The sequence below is a fragment of the Mastigoproctus giganteus genome, chromosome 2, assembly GCF_048544385.1.
Source record: "Mastigoproctus giganteus isolate SK-2022 chromosome 2, ASM4854438v1, whole genome shotgun sequence".
In the NCBI taxonomy this organism is placed as follows: domain Eukaryota; kingdom Metazoa; phylum Arthropoda; class Arachnida; order Uropygi; family Thelyphonidae; genus Mastigoproctus; species Mastigoproctus giganteus.
Genome location: NC_143576.1, coordinates 52,992,962 through 53,012,007, shown reverse-complemented (window position 1 = coordinate 53,012,007; position 19,046 = coordinate 52,992,962). Strand labels below are relative to the sequence as shown.

The 19,046-nt window shown below is 38.3% G+C and overlaps 1 protein-coding gene across 2 annotated transcripts in view; it reads right to left on the bottom strand.

The window, feature by feature from the left end:
• Window positions 1-19,046, bottom strand: part of LOC150089303 (high affinity nerve growth factor receptor-like) — a 306,611-nt gene that overhangs the window by 33,585 nt on the left and 253,980 nt on the right. For both annotated transcript variants that reach the window (XM_090368482.1, XM_090368483.1), the window contains 2 exons: window positions 6,353-6,659; window positions 1,031-1,268 (listed from right to left, as the gene is read on the bottom strand). In XM_090368482.1, coding sequence (XP_090224608.1) covers window positions 1,031-1,268; window positions 6,353-6,659 — 545 coding nt within the window. The remainder of the gene's footprint in view (window positions 1-1,030; window positions 1,269-6,352; window positions 6,660-19,046) is intronic.

The window sequence follows — 19,046 nt, the reverse complement described above, 5'->3', positions numbered from 1 at the left end:
AAAAGTTAATGATGTTTTCTAATAAATAAAACAAAAGTTTGTTATTTATTAAAAATGAATTATGCATTATTTATTAAAAGTTAATTTGAACACAGATGTATAATGATAAGCAATGAAACATTTAGTGTTAAGTAACCAGTTACAGTGAATTTCGTTTTTTCGAATTATTGAAACTGACTACAGGTATACACTGACCTCAGCAAAGCGGATGATTTCTTCTACTACGGTGGTGTCCTCTATAAACAGGTTTTACACACACACACACGGATGCACACAAACGAAAGTCAGTTAACAAATGATAAAGAAAGGTTTAAATATTTAAAATATAAGAACTCAATTCATAAGGAATTATGAATTAAGTTCTTATATACAACTTTGGGGAAAATAGTATATCTTCCGTTTGTCTTTTTAAAATTAGAAGAAAAAGGGATGACTTTTTAATCTAAAAATTTAATTTTTCAGATTATAATACATTAGTATAGTGGAGGAAAAAGTGTTGTTCCCCTTATTCCTTTGAATAAAAATCGGAAGCATCCTTTATATATCCCTGTCTGATTTATTAATGGCAAGATATGGAAGCCGGGGGTGGGAGCAGTATTCCACCTTATGCCGTTGTATTGAAATCGGAAACCCTGATTCACTTAGTTTGTCATATTTCCATTGAAATGATCTGTCTCATCCATTTTATGTCCCTTTTCGATTTTAATCCAAGAGTAAAAGAGGGGAAGGAGTATTTCTCCATATGCAGTTGTATTAAAACCGGAAACTGTAATGCACAGTTGCTGCCGTATATCTTACAGTTATACAATTAGCTCATTACATAGTTAAAGTGGCTACACCCAGTAACTTAACGTAAGAGACATTGATACATCCCAGTTAAAGCAAGTATGTCAAAAAGAGTAATCCATTTATGATTTATAAGCTTTTCATCAAGCAGAAATAATCGTGCTTTCCATTAGATTTTTATGCATTTAAGATGAATAATGATGCATAACTATGATATAAATGAAATACCTATTCTTTTACTTACCCTATAGTAATCAGTGCTGTACACGTCTCGGGACATGCCGAAGTCGCCAATTTTTACAATTAGCTTATCACCAACTAAACAGTTGCGTGTAGCTAAATCTCTGTGGACGAAATGCTGAGAGGCCAAATAATCCATTCCCAAAGCAATCTGCACAGATATTGTCAGAAGTTCTGTAACGGTCAGTGGACTCTTTTTTTTTACTTCATTCGCTAATAGCATTACGTCTGGTCCACGTGCTCTATAGGTTAAACAGAATTTTTTTTAAACGGGATAGATATAGGTTAAACAGGAACAAATATCACATATTAGTGCAATTTAATCTAGTAATGTTTTTTTTTTTTTCATTGTTAGCTGGAGTATGTTTGTCGAATAAAAGTTTAAAACAACTTTAGTTTTCTACAAATGTTTTGTATATATTTAATTTTGAAATAGGACTACTCACACAGTTCTGTATATAATTAAATTACTAATGAGGTTAGCAACACTGAAAATTTTCTTCGAAGAATGAAATATCGTTTACTCAAGATAAAATGTTGATTTAATCACACAAATAGGCAAGAAAATATGGTTTATTTATTTTTCACAATTGGTTAAGGTAGTCTTGGAGAACAGGCAAACTAATCATAGAACATATATGCAATTTACAGACATCCCCCACGGCTTTGTAAACCACCGTAAATGGCACCGATTACGTGCGAGTAGTGTGGAAGAGATCGGAACATGACACCAACCCATAAATATCAGGGAGAAAGAGAAACTACTATGAGTATCTGGGCCAGCCAATTTGTCTCCAAACAATTTGATCGAAAACAGCAGATTTACAAGAGATACTTTGAAGCACAGGAACCAAATTTGATGTGCAGTGGGCCACAGTTTTTTTCTAATGGACGAATGCCCCATACAGGCATAATGCTCCCAAATAAATGAAGATCGCGAAAGTTGCTCCAGCGGACCTACTTTCCGCAAGTCGGAGTGGCAGCTAAGAGCCGCCACTCAGCCCATTTCCCCAACTTATCTAGATCCAGTTGGAGTAGCATACTGTCTTTACTGTCGTTAACAACCCTGCCAACCTTTGTATTATCTGCAAACTTGGACATTAAACCTGATATACCTTCATCAATATCATTGATAAATATACAAAACAAAAATGGGCCCAACACCGAACCCTGGGAAACTCCACTAATAACATTTTGCCACGAAGAGCAGTGTCCATTGATTACCACTCTCTGTCGTCTCCCACTCAGCCAACCCTTTATCCATTGTAGTAACTTACTCTTAATGCCATACCTCTCCAATTTGTACAGCTGTCTTCCATGTGGAATAGTATCAAAAGCTTTCCTGAAATCCAAGTATATAATATCAAAATTATGTGGTGCAGCAACTCGAAACCCCTGCGGGCATAGCTTAACACCCGCCATAACAAAACTAAGGAACCGGTTTGCGCCAACTGTAAATAACAAAAATCGATTACAAGCATTCGATAAGGGATAACAAGTGCCCTGTTTATCTGAAAGCAAGAAGCACACAACAACAAAGAATCGACTATGGCCCCTCGTAATACATATAACTGAACAATCATGACATTTATGTGAAGAAAAAAAGTCCAGACGTTTGAACAGTGCAGTTCGAGCAGTGTGTTTTGCACAGACAACATTTAGTTACAAAAAAAAAAAAAATTAAAAACTTCATGGCGTTCTAGATTTGTGCATAAAAACTATAAACATTATAAAATCAAAATCTTTAAATGATCGTCTTTTTGCACTATTGTGTGATAGCAATGACAAAATATATAATAATTTGTTGTTTCACTCAGATGCGCGCTGACTGTCCAAAGGCAATTTTTTACAGAGATTAGTCGAAATTTTCGATACAGCTGTACAATTTCTCCTTCAAATTGATGAACTTATGGGAGTGCAATTATTAGATTTAAGAAAGGCATATATTTTACTTAGTAGATATGTTTTCCTCGATTTAACGATATCCAAAATAAGTTACAAGGAAAAGATATTAATCTTATTCAAGCGCGGACAATTAATTATTCTTGGGTTTCGTTCTAAAATTGATCTTTTTTTTTTATCCACACTAAACCAATCAGATTTTCGTTATTTTGAAAATTTAAGACAACTGTCTATTCTCGAAAAAGATAAAATTTCTGCTGACGATATACACCGATTATTATATACCGATTATTTGAAAAAATTGAAAGAAGATACAAATGTTCGTTCGCTTTAAAGATCTCGAACACTTCGATGTACCATCGTGGATTGTTGAGCCATTTGAATGTGACATAACCGGAATAGATATTTCTTTACAAGAAGGATTAATTGAAATTAGGGAAGATCTCGAATTAAAAGTTTTGTTCAAAACAAATGGATATGCAAAATTTTGGAATTCAAAAAATATGCGACAAAAATGCCCAGGATTAAAACATATATTTGAACCCTTATTTCCGAGTTCTTATTTAGTGGAGGCAGGTTTTAGCCACTTGAGTAATTTATTAAGAAAAAGTAGAAGTAGATTAAATATATCAGAACGCGGAGATTTACGAATAATATTAAGTAATTTTGAACCAAACATTTCAAACATTGTATCTAAACGTCAAGCCCAACCATCTCATTAATATTATTTTCTTTTATTTTTATATACTTTTTGTACTATTGTTCATAAATATTTTTTACGTTTCCTTTTTACTATTATTGACTTCATACTTGTATGTAATATTATTTTGTTCAATAAATTATTATTGGAACATTTGGTTATTTCAATCAGTCGAACAAAATTTTATTACAGCTAATATAATATACCACTGATTAAAAAATCCAAACACTTATCATAATTATCTTGAAATTTTTAACAATATGTGTTTTGGGTGCTATACAGAGGGAAATGCCCACTCTAAGAATCCTGTTTGTTTCCGTTGAAGATAATTAGGCATTAAAAAAAGTCAAAAATTTTGTGTTGAAGACTAAAAAAAAAATTTTAAATTCTACTCGTACATAGATTCTAAATTTAAATAACTAAAATCTAAATTTAACACTGTTTATATAGTATACACATATCGTTTTAGAGTTATAGTAATAATTAAGTTTTAAAGGGGGGTCGATGGAAATTTTTTTTTCTTGTAAGGGGTCGATGCTTGAAAAAGGTTGGGAACCCCTGGTTTAGGTGAAGGTAGGGGGAAGGGGGATAAAGCCACAAATGCAGATGCGCCTGTGTGAGTGCCATCGGCCACCGCTCTGAATTGTGATCGCGCACTCAGGAGAGTGCCTGCATTGATCCTACCCCGGTCTAGGGTTTGGTTGGCGGAAGTATGATGCTTCGCAAATCCTGCACTTAGATTAAGTGCTAGCACGATCCAACCCCGTTGGTTTTTTTTTTTATAATTCGAATTTACAGAATTAAGCCTTAATTGTTCTATATTTCAAGTTTAATCGTGTAGTATTAACTTTTTGCAATACAGTGCACTCTAGGTCACGAATGATAGCATTACACGAATAAAAATGATAGCATTACACGAATGGTAATTCGTGTAATGCTATCATTTTTATGAATTCCGATTGTAATTGGAGCTACTGTTTCTATAATCGTCTTTTCGCCTTATCGCGGATTACGCATGTGCAGTGAAAACATCTCGATTTGTTTTTGAACTCCGACCAGTTGCGTATCCAGTTGCTCTGATTTTAAATTGGTTAAAATTGAATTTGAATTAGCTAAAAGATGAAGGAAGCCTGCTTCCTTTTTATCTTTTAGCCAATTGTAATACAAATACTAATATTGTAAACAACTCTGCTATTTTACTTCTGTTGCTTCTTATTCGTATGGTTGTCCGTGTCGTTAGTTCTGAAAGTAAGTCTTGTATCTCTACTATAATCTGACTTTTTTACAGTAGAGCATTAACTTTTTTCTAATTCTAAATTTTAATAGTTTCTTTATTTGTATTTAATGGTTTGTATAGATTTTCAGAAACATTATGACAGTTTTGAAGAAACAGTGGACAGCCGTATTAAAGTATTTTATATTGCTTCAGTTTAATGTTTTCTTTCTGTCCAAGTAAACCTTTTTAAACAGACTTTATATGTACTCTGCATTAATAAACAACGCTGAACAGCTGCATCGTTGTTCCATCGATCAATCTTACCAATCAGGTATTGGTAAGATTGATCGATATCACAAACCCATATAAACATATGGGTTTGTGCTATAGCATCATGTTTATACGTAACGAACTGCTAAGTAGTTACAAAATTGGCATCATTTAAGTATATCTCATATTGTGAATGACTTCACAAAGAGTTGCCATGGTATTGCATTACCTCGAATAAGTAACGCTTCTCTGATAGAGAAGACTACTGTTACTTATTCTCGGTAGATACCACCACCTAGACAGTTTCTTATTCCATACCAGTTTGCAAACTGGTATGGAATAAGAAACTGCGTTATCCACATACTATCCCTATTAGACTTAGGAAAGAAAAAAGGTTTAGGAAAATGATAGTAGGGATTTATGAGTGGTTAGTTAGTTCAGTGATTGTGACGAGTAACTGTCCCATTCTAGTTGGCTACTTTTAAACATGATGCTGTAGCACAAATCTATACGTCAGTTAACTTCTTCGTAACTTGAGGTTATTCCCTAAACAAATTATGTATTGTTATAAATTAAATTTTTATCCCAATTTATCACTATAAGCATAGCACGCTGATATATTACATTTATAATATATGAATATTTAAAAATAATTTATAAATTTGTGATATATAATATATTTTATAATAGAATATTGGTAAGAGGGTGCTAATCGATGTCTATACGAAGAATGGCTTAGAAAGTGCAGAAAACAAAGCTTGTCAACTAGATATCTTGGGGGGGGGGGAGGCGGACCGATAGAGATGTATGAAACCCTGAAGGGAATCAGTAAAACAAAGGAGGGAAATATATTTTCACTGGCAAAAGAGAGAAGAATCATGGAACACAAATACAACGTTTTGGGGAGTAACAGAAAACTGATCTCATGAGATTTATCTTCGGCCAGCATGTGGTAGATCATTTAAACGAATTGACTGCAACGATGGTCAAGTTTGATAAAGTACAAAGTAGAATTAGATAGGCACTTTTTGGCGACGGGGTGGGAATGAATGATAAATTTTTTTTCCAGATGCAGAGAAAGTCTACCTCCTTTCATCTTTTAGCCAATTGTAATACTAATGCTAATATTGTTCATATCTAGGGAATTTATGAGCAAGCAACAACAACGTGTTTAGGAATTTATATATATATATTCTGTCTTAGGTGATCAGAACTGGAGAAATTCGTCAATACCTCACCTGAGAAAATTATTTAGATCACCATGCTCCATGTATTCAAATACCATCATCAGTGGATCACCATCGCTGGAGACTCCATAAAACTTGACGATGTTCTCGTGTTCCAACGTGGCAAGTAATTCTGCTTCTCTATTGAAATCTATCCGTGTGTCTTCTTGGTTCGTATCTTTGAGAGTTTTTATAGCCACTAGTGTTGTTGGTTCTTCAGGAGACATGTAATCCACCGTTCCAAGAAACACCCTTCCAAAGGCACCTTCTCCAAGTGTCTGAATGAAACTGATTTTCTCACGAGCGATGTGCCTGATTTCTGAAAGAAATGAAATAGGCGTTTCAAGTTCATGAAAATAACCGTATAATAATTCAAAAAGTTAGCTGCATTCCATAAATATTCGTAAAGAAATGAATTTTCCTATAGGATTTTCGAATTGTCTGTGATGCGAGGCAGCCATAGCCGAGCGGTCAAGGGCGAGGCTACAGAAGTATATAAGCTTTGATTAACCGTGTTTCAACTTCGCGTGTCTGCTAAATACGGTAATGTTTCTGTATTCTCTATAGTTTGTGAACTTCTCTCACCTTAGGTAGTTGTCCTCGAGTATAAACAGAAAATTAATTTATTACTTTATTTATCATTCGAACAATTGTTGGTCACAGTGAAAACGCTATGTGAAATTTAATATCCAACCTTACTCTAAGCTTATTAGCATTAGTAGAGGCATACAATACAAGAAAGCAAGCTTATGCAGCATCAGCTAAAAAAGAAAAGAAAAAACCCTCCCATTTCACCCCTCCATTCGTTCCAACTCAGCTTTAAATTTATTTAGGCTATTAGCTTCCACAACAAAAGATGGAAGCCGGTTCCACCAATCAACTACCCGCTGGCTAATTGCAGATTTCCGCCGCAAATCTATTCTACAACTATCTTTCCTCAATTTGAAACTATGTCCCCTCAGGTTCTTAGTTCTTCTTCTTATTATTATTCTTATTTCATAAGGCTGATTAAAATATCATAGCCTTGACAAATGCTACAAGAATTAATCTGATGTATAGAATGTAAATTTACAGCTAAAAACAAGAAATGGTATGTGCATTAGTTGTCTGTGACAAGTGCAAGTTACATCACTTTTCTCCTGTTTTGAAGGATCCAGTTCAGTTTGTGTTTCCACACGTGAGTAAATCACAACACAGGAATCGAACAGACCTACATCTCAGTTCAAGGAGGAGGTGGCACAGCTTTCCGCCTTGAGGTACAATTCTATACTTATTCCAAAATACAGCTATCTGAAATTATGTGATTTACCTGCCCAAACACTTCCAACAATGCAGCCACTCCTAGGACTTGGAACTGAGCTAAATAGGATTACCACTGAAAAGAAATAGCATCTATACAGATAGGATGTGGACATGTGTGGACATGTGTTTATGTGAGGGGCGGCTCCTAGAACGCCAGTTCAACTCCGCCTCGTATCTCTGTGAAGAACAGTATCACTACAAATGGGCCAGATATGTGTGTGACGGTGGTTTGTGTGTATTATGCGTGTGTTCTGTTGTTCTGTTCTGGCCGCTTGGCTACCCAGAAGCATCAGTCACCTGGACAGATGATTCTGGGTACTCGTCCACACCACGGGAAGGTGGGCCAGTTCCAGTAGATGGGAACCTATGGTCTCAGAGTATGAGACAAAAAAAAAAAAATTTTTTTTTTACTTCTCTGGGGCCCACTCCAGAGGGAAAAAAAAAAACAAAAATCCGAAAGGAAGAGAAAGAAATGAATAAAAATAATTAACTAAGATAACAAAAAAATGATAATAATAAAAAAAATAATTAAAATAAAGTAAATAAATAAATAAATAGAAAAAAAAAATAAAAATAAATATATATACTAAGTATATATATATTGGTTTTTAGCATATATACGCAAACATACATACATATATATATCAAAAAGTGAAAAGGGAAAAACCAAGGGGGGGGAAGAGAGAGATAAAGAAAAGAATAGATCTTCCAGTTGTGCAACCAATAAGAACGGCAGCATAAAAACACTTCGGTGCCTCCAGCCAGATGAATTTGATCAACCTCGTATCACTGGGATCATACTTTTCCTTAGTTCAAATACTTCTTTAGCAAATACCTGGAGCATCTGAAACTTACTACAGTCTCTTAAAAATATAGCTTCTTCTCCTGGAGCTATACTCTCAAGAATTTCACGTATCGCTGTCCTGGCATTGTCATATATTCGACAATCATATAGTATGTGCCGCCAGCCTTCCCTGGCCCCGCAAAAACAAAGGTCCGTGTTACTTAGTCCTAATGCATATAATTTCTCATTCATTGACCCGTGCCCTGTTAACAAAAATGACGACTGTAAACTAGGTGTAAACCAATTGCGAACCTTTTTATCATTCAGAAAAGTCACGTTCGGGATAAACAAGTTGGTTCCAGTAATTATGGTATCCCATCTTGTCTGCCATAAATCGATTATTTCATTCATACATCTTTTCTTTTCGCCTCTGCAGTCAGAGCGAATATTTATCTCTATACCAAAAAGTTCTGTAGGAATTTCCCTCTTAATACGGTAGCAAAAACCACGATACAACAAATGTAGATCCAAGGGTAGCGCTCCGGCCAACACCTGCAGCGCGGCAGTGGACACCGTTCTGCACACTCTAAGAATACCAAGGAGCATGATGCGCTGTATGGAATTTAGTTTAGCCCGAAACGTAGCTATTTTAACTCTATGGAACCAGATGGGATCGTGATGAAGAAATTAGGCATCCACATCGCCATATAAAAAACATCTAAGAATTATGCTGGAAGTAAGTAACTGAAACATTAAGTGACTATCATTTGAGACGCTCCAATTATTATAATTATTAAGGAACACTATATTTTGATTATACTGAGTGACCACTGAATTATGACCACCTACCTAATACTTCGTAGGTCCTCAATACATCAGCTATCCGCTTTGGCATTGATTCAACAAGACGTCGGAAGTGTTCAGGAGGTAAGGCCAACCAAGCTGTGTGTAACGCGGTCAGCTATGCAGGTATGGAGGTGATTGGTGTATCCAGGCGCCTGATATGCCTTTCCGTAGTGTCCCACAACTGCTCTATGGGATTGATATCGGGGTAAGTTCGGAGGCCAATCGATATGCTGGAAGCCAGAACTATGTTCCTCAAACCATTCCTGCACAACAAATGCCAAATGGCTCGTGCACTGTGTCGTCTTGGAAGACACCATTGCCATTCAGAAAAAAGTGTAACATAGTGGGGTGTATATCACTCCTCTATGTTACACTTTTTCAGTAAGCAGTTGCCGATAGCAGTGAAAACTGATACATTGTTCCACATGCAACAGGGGTCCAAGTTCCTGCCAGAGAAGCATTCCCCACACCATACAACCGCCCCCACCGGCCTGCACTGGGGTAGAGGTCGCTGACTGAATCTGGCCAGACGCACAGTTCTTATGTTCCTCGGATTATAGTGTTAATTAGTTTTTCAAAGTGATTCAAGTGGACTTATTTTGTGTTCAGAAAATACTATTCGTCAAGATCTATCTGTAGATGGTTTCAGAGTCAAGATAGGCAAAGGTGATGAGAAGTTATGACTTTCAAAATTTTGACTTGTAGCGTGTGATTACTATGTACAATGGCACACAGCATGGCGACGCCATATAGGTCCGTCCGTTATTCAACATAAGTTTTTTATTAAGGAGTTTGTAACTTTATTGTCTATTTAGATGTTTGACATTATGCAGGATTGAAGCCGCTTCATTACGATTTAGTTATATTTAATTTTTAGAAAGATTGGATTTGTCATTAATGAAATAGGTACTCATGAAGATTTCGTTGAAATAATTACATACATCGGCGGCGGCGATAACTTCTTCCCCAACCACGAAAATCAAAGGGCATTGTTTCCGTTGTTTTCGTCACGTGACCATCAGCAACACTTCTCATTAGTAGGTGTTCCCGCTAGGTGGCGAGTTATGTAGTTGCGTGTTAATTTGTACTCTTAAATTTAACTGAAATTAATTAGTTTTGACGCTGTTTAGTGATATGCTATAGCTCTGAGTGATTACTCAAGGTCATCCTTACCCGCTGAGAACATTTTCAACGTTGGATCCGAAGATGCAGTTAAGTACTTTTTGACTTATTTTTCGGTTAGCAATTTGTACTGTAGTACGTAATGGCTGACTCCATTCATTGTATTCTGAGTTAGACTTGCTAGGCCCGCCAGACGACACGTGTATTTTGCCTATCTCTTTGCTGTTGCCTATCTGTCAATGTGCGCCTTTTAGACGCGACCAAGCGCCTCCAGCTATACACCTGCTTGCACTCAGTCCTTCCGAAATAATCCGCATCCCTAGGGAATTTCTGCAACCCCTCTGTTGACTGATAATCATTGTCTCCGTTCTTAGCCACGCTGAAATATACAACCAAACAATGTCAAGTGCAAACAAGCGTATACGTGGTTACAGCAAGACTGGTATCTGTCACCTATGTAGAAGGGAAAAAACCTCGATTCAAACTCGCCTATCAAATGCACCGGGTGCAATAACCTTATTTGCCGTTCCTGCAGCAAGATTGCACATATAAATAAACTGCCAGCAAAATCCCGGAGTTCTTTTTTAGGGGAATGCTGCAAATCTCCCCAAAAGTCGGTCACATCTCTTGAATTGCCAGAAATAGACACCTGCCAGACCTCCAAGACACTCTGAACTAAGGATCTGCCTCACGAGAACTTAGGGGAAAGTAATGTCAATGAAATACTGCGTGGGGTGCCATACAACAACAACATTGCGGACGGAAGTACACTAAAGGACCAGATGCCGATAAAATCAGGGAGGTTTCTTGCATCAAATGTGTCTACTAATCATCATCATCATCATCATCAGCCATTTTCAATCCACTGCAGGATGAAGGCCTCTCCAGCAACTTTCCAGTTCCTTCTGTTTTGAGCACTGGACATCCATTTACTACCCACAAACTCATGAATTTCATCTATCCATCTCCGCCTTTGTCTTCCAGGTTTTCTTCTAGCTCCTCTTGGATACCATTCTGTTATTTTCTTAGTCCATCTGTCATCATGTCTTCGAGCTATGTGTCCTGCCCAAGACCATTTTAGTTCTTTAGTTTTGATAAGAATGTCCTTTACTTGAGTTTGTTGCCTAATCCATGTGTTTCTCTTCTTATCTAACAGTCTTATTCCCAATATGATTCGTTCCATTCTTCGCTGTGTAGTTCTCAGCTTCTCTTCCATTCTTTTGGTGAGTGCCCAAGTTTCACTTCCATAAGTCATGATGGGGAGTATACATTGGTCCATTATTTTACGTTTCAGACAAACTGGGATATTGCTCTTCAGTATGTGACTATATTTCCTGAATGCTATCCATCCAAAATTTATTCTTCTCTTGACTTCCAGCCATTTATCATTATTACAGCTAATAACTTGTCCCAGATAAGTATATGACTCCACCTTTTCAATTACTGCTCCTTCAATCATTATTTCCCTTTCTGTGGCATACTTGTTCATCATTACTTTTGTTTTAGCCATATTCATCTTTAGTCCAAAATCCTTACTAGCTGTGCATAACTGATTAAGATTTTCCTCTAATTCTTTGGGATCATGGCTTATGACCACAATGTCATCTGCAAATCGTAAATGGTTTAGGTACTCTCCATTCACATTGACTCCTTTCTGCGACCAGTCTAATCTTCTGAAAGCTACCTCAAGGGCAGCAGTAAACAGCTTCGGAGATATTGTGTCTCCTTGTCGAACTCCTTTCTCAATTTTAAATTTCCTACTGTCTTTGTCTAGTCTAATAAAGGAGGTAGCACTCTCGTATATTTTCTTCAAAATCATAATATATGGGGTATCAATGCCTTGTCTTTCCAGTGCCCGAAACATTGCCTTATGCTGTATGGAGTCAAATGCCTTTTCATAATCCACAAATGCCAGGCATAATGGTGTTTTATATTCATTTGCTTTCTCCATTAGCTGTGATATTACATGAAGGTGATCCATAGTTGAGAATCCTGTCCTAAAGCCAGCTTGCTCTTTCGGTTGATTCTCATCCAGTATTCTTTCTAATCTGTTAGTAATGACCCTTGTGAACAACTTGTAGATGTGGGATAACAAGCTAATTGGTCTATAATTTCCAATTTCTGATTTATCTCCTTTCTTATGCAGCAAAACTATGATTGCATTATTCCACTGCTTAGGCGTCACACCTTTTCTAATGCACTTTGTGAAGAGCCTTGCCAGTTTTTGTGTTATGTCTGTTCCTCCCAATTTCAACAACTCTACAGTAACTTCGTCTTCCCCCGGGGCTTTCTGATTCTTCATTTTCTTCAATGCATGTTCTACCTCATCAGAAAGAATATTGGGTATGTCGTATGTGTTGCTACTTTGCAATCCATCTTCCCCACTGCTGGCATCATTCCCCTGCTCCTTGTATAATTCTCTATAGTAGTCTTCTGCTATTTGAATTATGCCTTCTCTGCTGTTTATAAGTACACCATCGCTATTCTTCAGTTTCAGTATCATTTGTCTTTCTGTATTACTGCTCATGGCTGCTGATTTAAATCCTTTGTTTTCCCTTAATGCTTGTTCTACTTTTCTTGGGTTAAATCTTCTTATGTCCTCTCTGAGTCTCTTTCTAATGGCTTTGCATAACTCAGTATACTCAATTTTCTCCCTGTCAGTGTTTTTCTTGCTTTTCATTTGTCGTCTTTGGTTCATCATGACAAGTGTTTCTTGACTAATTTTTTCTTCTTTGGATTTCTTTTTCCCTATAGGTTTCTTGGGCTTTATCACTTTCAAAAAGTTGTAATATTCCTCGTCGATATCTTGGTCCTCAGCAGTCTGCAGAAGCTCAAACTTGTTCTTAAGTTCCAGTACATACTGCTTTTTCTCCTCCTCTGTTATTTCAAAGACCTTTGTATTATTTACTCGAGTCAGTTTTTTCCTTTCCTTTCCTACATCTATATCAAGTGTACATCTTACCATTCTGTGATCACTTCCAACATTTACCTTATTCAGGACGGTAACATCATTCACAATATATCTTCTGTTAGTGAGGATGAAGTCGATTTCATTAGTAGTTAATCCATTTGGACTCTTCCATGTCCACTTTCTGTTCACCCTTTTCTTGAAAAAAGTGTTCATTACTGACAGTCCTTGAGATTCTGCAAATTCCACAAGTCTTTCACCTCTTTCATTTCTTTCACCAATTCCAAAATTTCCTATAGTTCCCCTTTCTGTGCTGTTTTGTCTTTTTCCAACCTTAGCATTGAAGTCTCCCATAATAATAGTGTAGTGGGTTTTCTGCTCATCTAGAAGACTCTCAATTTCAGTGTACATTTCTTCAACCTCTTCATCATCATGGCTCGATGTTGGTGCATAAATCATTATAATCTTTAGCTTGTATCGCTTAGAAATCTTGAGTATTAGTCTTGACACTCTTGGTGATGTACTTTTGAATTCCAAAATGTTGTTTTTAAAATCTTTATGGACCAGAAACCCAATTCCACCTTCACTCCTTTCACTGTTTCCATTGGTGTACAGCAGATTTCCACTTGATAAACTTATAAGTGATTCATTTCTTCTTCTTGTTTCAGCCAAACCGATGATATTCCAATTCACATTTTCTAATTCCTTTTCCAGCTCTAATATCCTGTCTTCACCGATGAGTGTTCTTACGTTATAACAGGCCAAGTTCAGTTTCCGTGCATGGCAGCCTGGTCGTACCCAGAGATTCTTAGCACCCTCTGCTTCCACTCTAATCCTCTCGCTGCCGTAAGAGGGAGAGTGAAAGCTGCTGGGGACTGAGGGCCATTTGTTTCGTCGTGCTTTCATATTGCTGGAGGGGTTGGTCTTTTCCTCTTCATGCTGACCAGGCATCTTGAAGAGAACCACTCTACACGTTCGTTGCCACCTAAGTGACGTAACAGGGCTTACCATCGAGAAGGTGTGCATGAGTGGATTTTAGGGAGGCAGGCCAACCGGACTTCTCCTAAATCTTCTGTAATAGAGAGATATTGGATCCATCAGTGTTTTAGGCTGAGTGTCTGATAACACACAGGATACCTGTTCCCCTCTAAGCCCCAAGTGTCTACTAATGCTAATGCTAATTATCCTTGCAAGGAACAAACTGTGTTTAGTACTGTCAGTTACCAAAACGTTTTTTTAAAAGCCTGTTTTGAACTCGCTGTATAACCCTTTTTTAGGTTTCTTTTGACTAAGGAGATCTGTTTAGCAGCAGTGTTGTTGTGGCCAGCATTGGAGAGTATTCACATGAAATGAATAATTACTAAAGAACATTTATTTCGTGAGTATCCAACCAATTAGATAAGACAACACCATTTTATAACTTTGCTGATGTGGTTTGCTGTTAACTTGTTCACCTTACTTTTTGAACGTTTCCTTCCAAATTGACAGAAGAAAAATTGAATGTGTTTGTTAAGCAACCTTCACCAGAGGTTGACTAATTCAGTCATAGTGAGAAAAAAGCACAAAATGTGTCTGCCGTCTCCAATCCAGATTAACTCAATCCTGAGTTGAAAAGGTTGTCGGAAAAGCCAGCAACAAAAGTGTTAAAAGATATTCTTCACCCTACGTTGACCCAGAGAAAGGCTTCGCGGTGAACCTGAAGCACAGCATTAAAAAAAAAAAACATACTAGGCAGATGGCTTTACTTTGCAAATATAATTCAGTAAAGCTAAATTTTAAATTCAACACATGGCTTAGGTGTTTCCTCATTCTGAAAACTTCTGTTGTTAATGTTCATTGAAAAGAACACACAGTAAACATTCAAGGACTGTATCTGTAGGTCACTTGTTTGGCACCCCTACACTGGGTAAAATTTTTATAGTGCAAATTCATTTCCAAGTTTCAGTTAGTGCCTACAACTGTTAGTGTGTGTCATGACCTTGCCTTATTATATTGAAAAAAACCTAGTCACTGACAAAATGGAATGTAGATTGTTCATTGCAAATCTGTCAGTTGCTTCTGGATAAAAGAGGAAAACACCCAGGGTCCTGAGCTGGATATCATCAATCATCATTCTTCTATTTCTTGGTGATTCCCTTCTACTTCTACTTCTCTCTCTCTCTCTCTCTCTCTCTCTCTCTCTCTCTCTCTCTCTCTCTCTCTCTCTCTCTCTCTCTCTCTCTCTCTCTCAGAGTAACTCGGGAATTTTTTTTTTTTTTTTTTGGCTGGTGCAGCATAAGCCTCAGGCTTCCTTGCACCATATAGCTAATAATAATAATATGTGAACATAGAGTTGAACATAGGTTTCACGAGATCATGAAAGTAGCCAGCGAGCATAATACGCCTTCCTTCTCAAAACCAATTCACGATAAAAATTATATCACCCAGATAAAATCACCAGTAAATAACATCTCTGATATTAATGACAACTAAGAAGTAACCTCCTAATCCAGTTACTTCACGACCACTAGTATTAAATAACGGTAGTAGAAGGCGACACGTCAGTGACAGCCACGTACATATGAACCAGCTTGGTAAACAAAGCCAAGCTGAAGCTGGCACTAAGCAAGAAGAGTACACAGTTCAGGTAAATTGTTGTACCTGAGGGTAAATTGTGAGCTGAAGGAGGGCCAGGAAGGCTGTGCTTCACAACAGCCAAATGAAGACACCAAACCACTGGACATTCCCCTAAACCCGACTCTGCCCGAGGGTACAGTACTAGAGAAGTCGCTCGTCCTCAGAACTGCGTTGGAAGACCTGTTGAAGGACCAGTGTAGTAGAGTCTCAGCTAGCCTCAGGGGACAGATTCTCACCTTATGGACCAAGCTGGAGACAATCCTAAACAAGGAACACGTGGAGCATGAAAAGATGAAAGCGAAGATGGAGGCCTACTTAAAAGAGAGAGAAAAACAAATGCCACAGCGTTCTCTCTCTTATTCAGACCCGCTGAGGAATACAATAACAACTACTGCAACTGATACAGCGGGGACAGAGCGGCATAAGAGAAAAACGCTGCTACCAACGCCAAATTTGGTCATCCTAAGACCAAGAAACCTGGAAGAAATAAAAACTAGTGAGGAAATCAAAACCAAAATAATAACAAACCTAAAAGAAGACCTAAAGCAGACGAGAGTAAAGGGAATTAGGAAAATGAGAAGTGTAGGTATAGTCATAGAGACAGAGACCAAAGAAGAAGCACGAGAATTAATGGAAAACCCAAAGATTGCAATCCTTGAACTGAGCGCGGAGTCACCCAAAAGTAGGGGCCCATCTATAGTTATTTATGATGTAATCAAAGATATTACCGCATCAGAACTGACAGAGGAAATATATCAAATAAATTTCCAGGGGATATATCCGGAAAGGAAATCACAACAATTAATAACACCTAAATACGCCATCAAATCAAGGGATGGTTTCAGCAATAACTGGATAGTAGAACTAGTGCCGGAAGCCTGGCAAGTATTAAGAAATCAATCAAGAATCTACATAGACTGGGGATCCTGTCGCTTCAGGGAGCATGTGGTTGTTCCCAAGTGTTACAAATGCTGCAAGTTCGGCCACACCTCCCACACTTGCGCACAGGACGTCAAGATGTGGTCACTGCTCTGAAAAGGGGCATGACTACAACACTTGCCCAAACAAGAACCAAGACTCTGTATGCGAAAACTGTAAGTTGCAGAAACTAGACCATAATCACTCCATCAGAGACCCGAAATGCCCGATCTATCTGAAAGCCAAGAGTGTCTACCAAGGAAGAATTAACTATGGGGACAAGAATTAAAAACTTCAATTCCACAATGATAAAGATCTTCCAGACAAATGCACAAGGGGCCAGAGCGGTGGCCGACCAGGTCAGAGTAAAAGCAGAGGAGGAAAATGCAGACATTGTATTACTCCAGGAGCCGTATGTACATAAAAAGCTGGTCAGGGGCTATCCACTGCACTTCAAAATTATTCAGGCAGATGAGGATACCCCGTGGGCGGCCATATTGATCAGAAATCAGAACATCACGGCCACCAAGATCACGCAGTTCTGCACGACCTGGGCCGCATGCGCACACCTTATCACAGCCCTGGGCGCCTTCTACGTGGTGGCGCTATACTGCCGACCAGGAGAAGAAACAACCTTCGCAATAAACTACTTACAACGACTTTTGGATACACTGCCTAACCAAAAAATTGTCATCGGCGCAGATGTCAACTGTCGTTCGCCAGCATGGCATAGTACTACACCAGACAGAAGAGGTACCAGAAACGGCCAACTTCTGGAGGACTTCCTCATGGGCTCCCAATTTACTGTTCTAAACCAGCCACATCATCTGCCAACTTATTGTAATACCCTGTGGGAGGCCACGATCGACATCTCTCTGGCATCACGAAATCTTGCTGGGTTCGTGACTGATTGGAGGGTCGAAGATTCGTGGACTACTTCGGACCACCGGGTTATAACCTACAAGATAACAAGAGTTCTAACAAGAACATGACTAGCCAAGCAGATGATAAACAGATGCGCTATCACCAGTGCCAACTGGGAGCTCTTCAGAAACCTACTGAATGAAGCGGTGGAACACAATCCAGGAAGTTTAGACCCGCATGACGACCCGGACGTACTGCAAGATAAGACAACTAAAATAATCACAGATACAAGAAACGAAACTATCAAAAAGAAGAACCTGAAACCTGGAGCCAACCTTGGTGGACTCCGGAAATCAGTGCCCCCCGCAAAGTGGTAACCAAAATAAGAAAGGAGTTTCAACGAGCGCGCAGGACATGGCCAGAAGCCGAAGTGGAAGCCCTCAGTCAACATTATAGGGAAGCCAGAAACCGATACACGGACGGCATCTGAAAAAGTAAGGAACGAACTTGGGAACGCTTAGTGACAACAACTGGAATGATGACCCTTGGGGAACAGTCTACAGGGTTATTATATAGTCTTCAGGGTTATTATATAGTCTAGGGGGGAGGTAGTGATTACCACACGAATCCCACAAGGTCAAATGACAACAACTTGGGAACAATCGGTGGACAATATCTTGAATGCCATATTCAAGGAACCGGCGGTCCCAACTCTACAGGAACAAAATCATCTCTATCAAGTAAACCGGAACTACAATACACAAATCATGGAGTCCCCTTCACCATGGAGGAGCTCAGTATTGCTTCCGCCCGGATAAGAAAGAGAAAATATCCTGGCCTAGACATGATAGAACCCGAAATACTTAAAAAAGTAATAGAATATACACCACAACTTCTACTGACCCTGTTCAACAGATGCCTAGAGGTAGGGAAATTCCCAACAAAATGGAAAATGGCCAACATCAAACTTATCATCAAGAGTCCGACTAAGAAATCAGAGTGCCCGAAATCCTACAGGCCCATCGCACTTCTTTCAGTAGTTAGCAAATTATTTGAAAAGCTACTGCACAAACGAATCCTCCAACACTACGAAGCAGCTGGCCTCCTAGCTGGGAATCAGTTTGAATTTAAACCGGGATCCTCCACAACAGAAGCCCTCAGAAACATAATTAACAAGGTCAAAGAATGTGACAAGAAATATTTCCTCGTAATATCGATTGACTTTGCCGGGGCGTTCGACTCACTCTGGTGGCCGAGCATCTTGGGCAGACTCAGGAAAGCTAAAGTACCCATCAACCTCTATAAAGTCATAGAAACTTATCTCTCACAAAGAAAAATTCAGATAA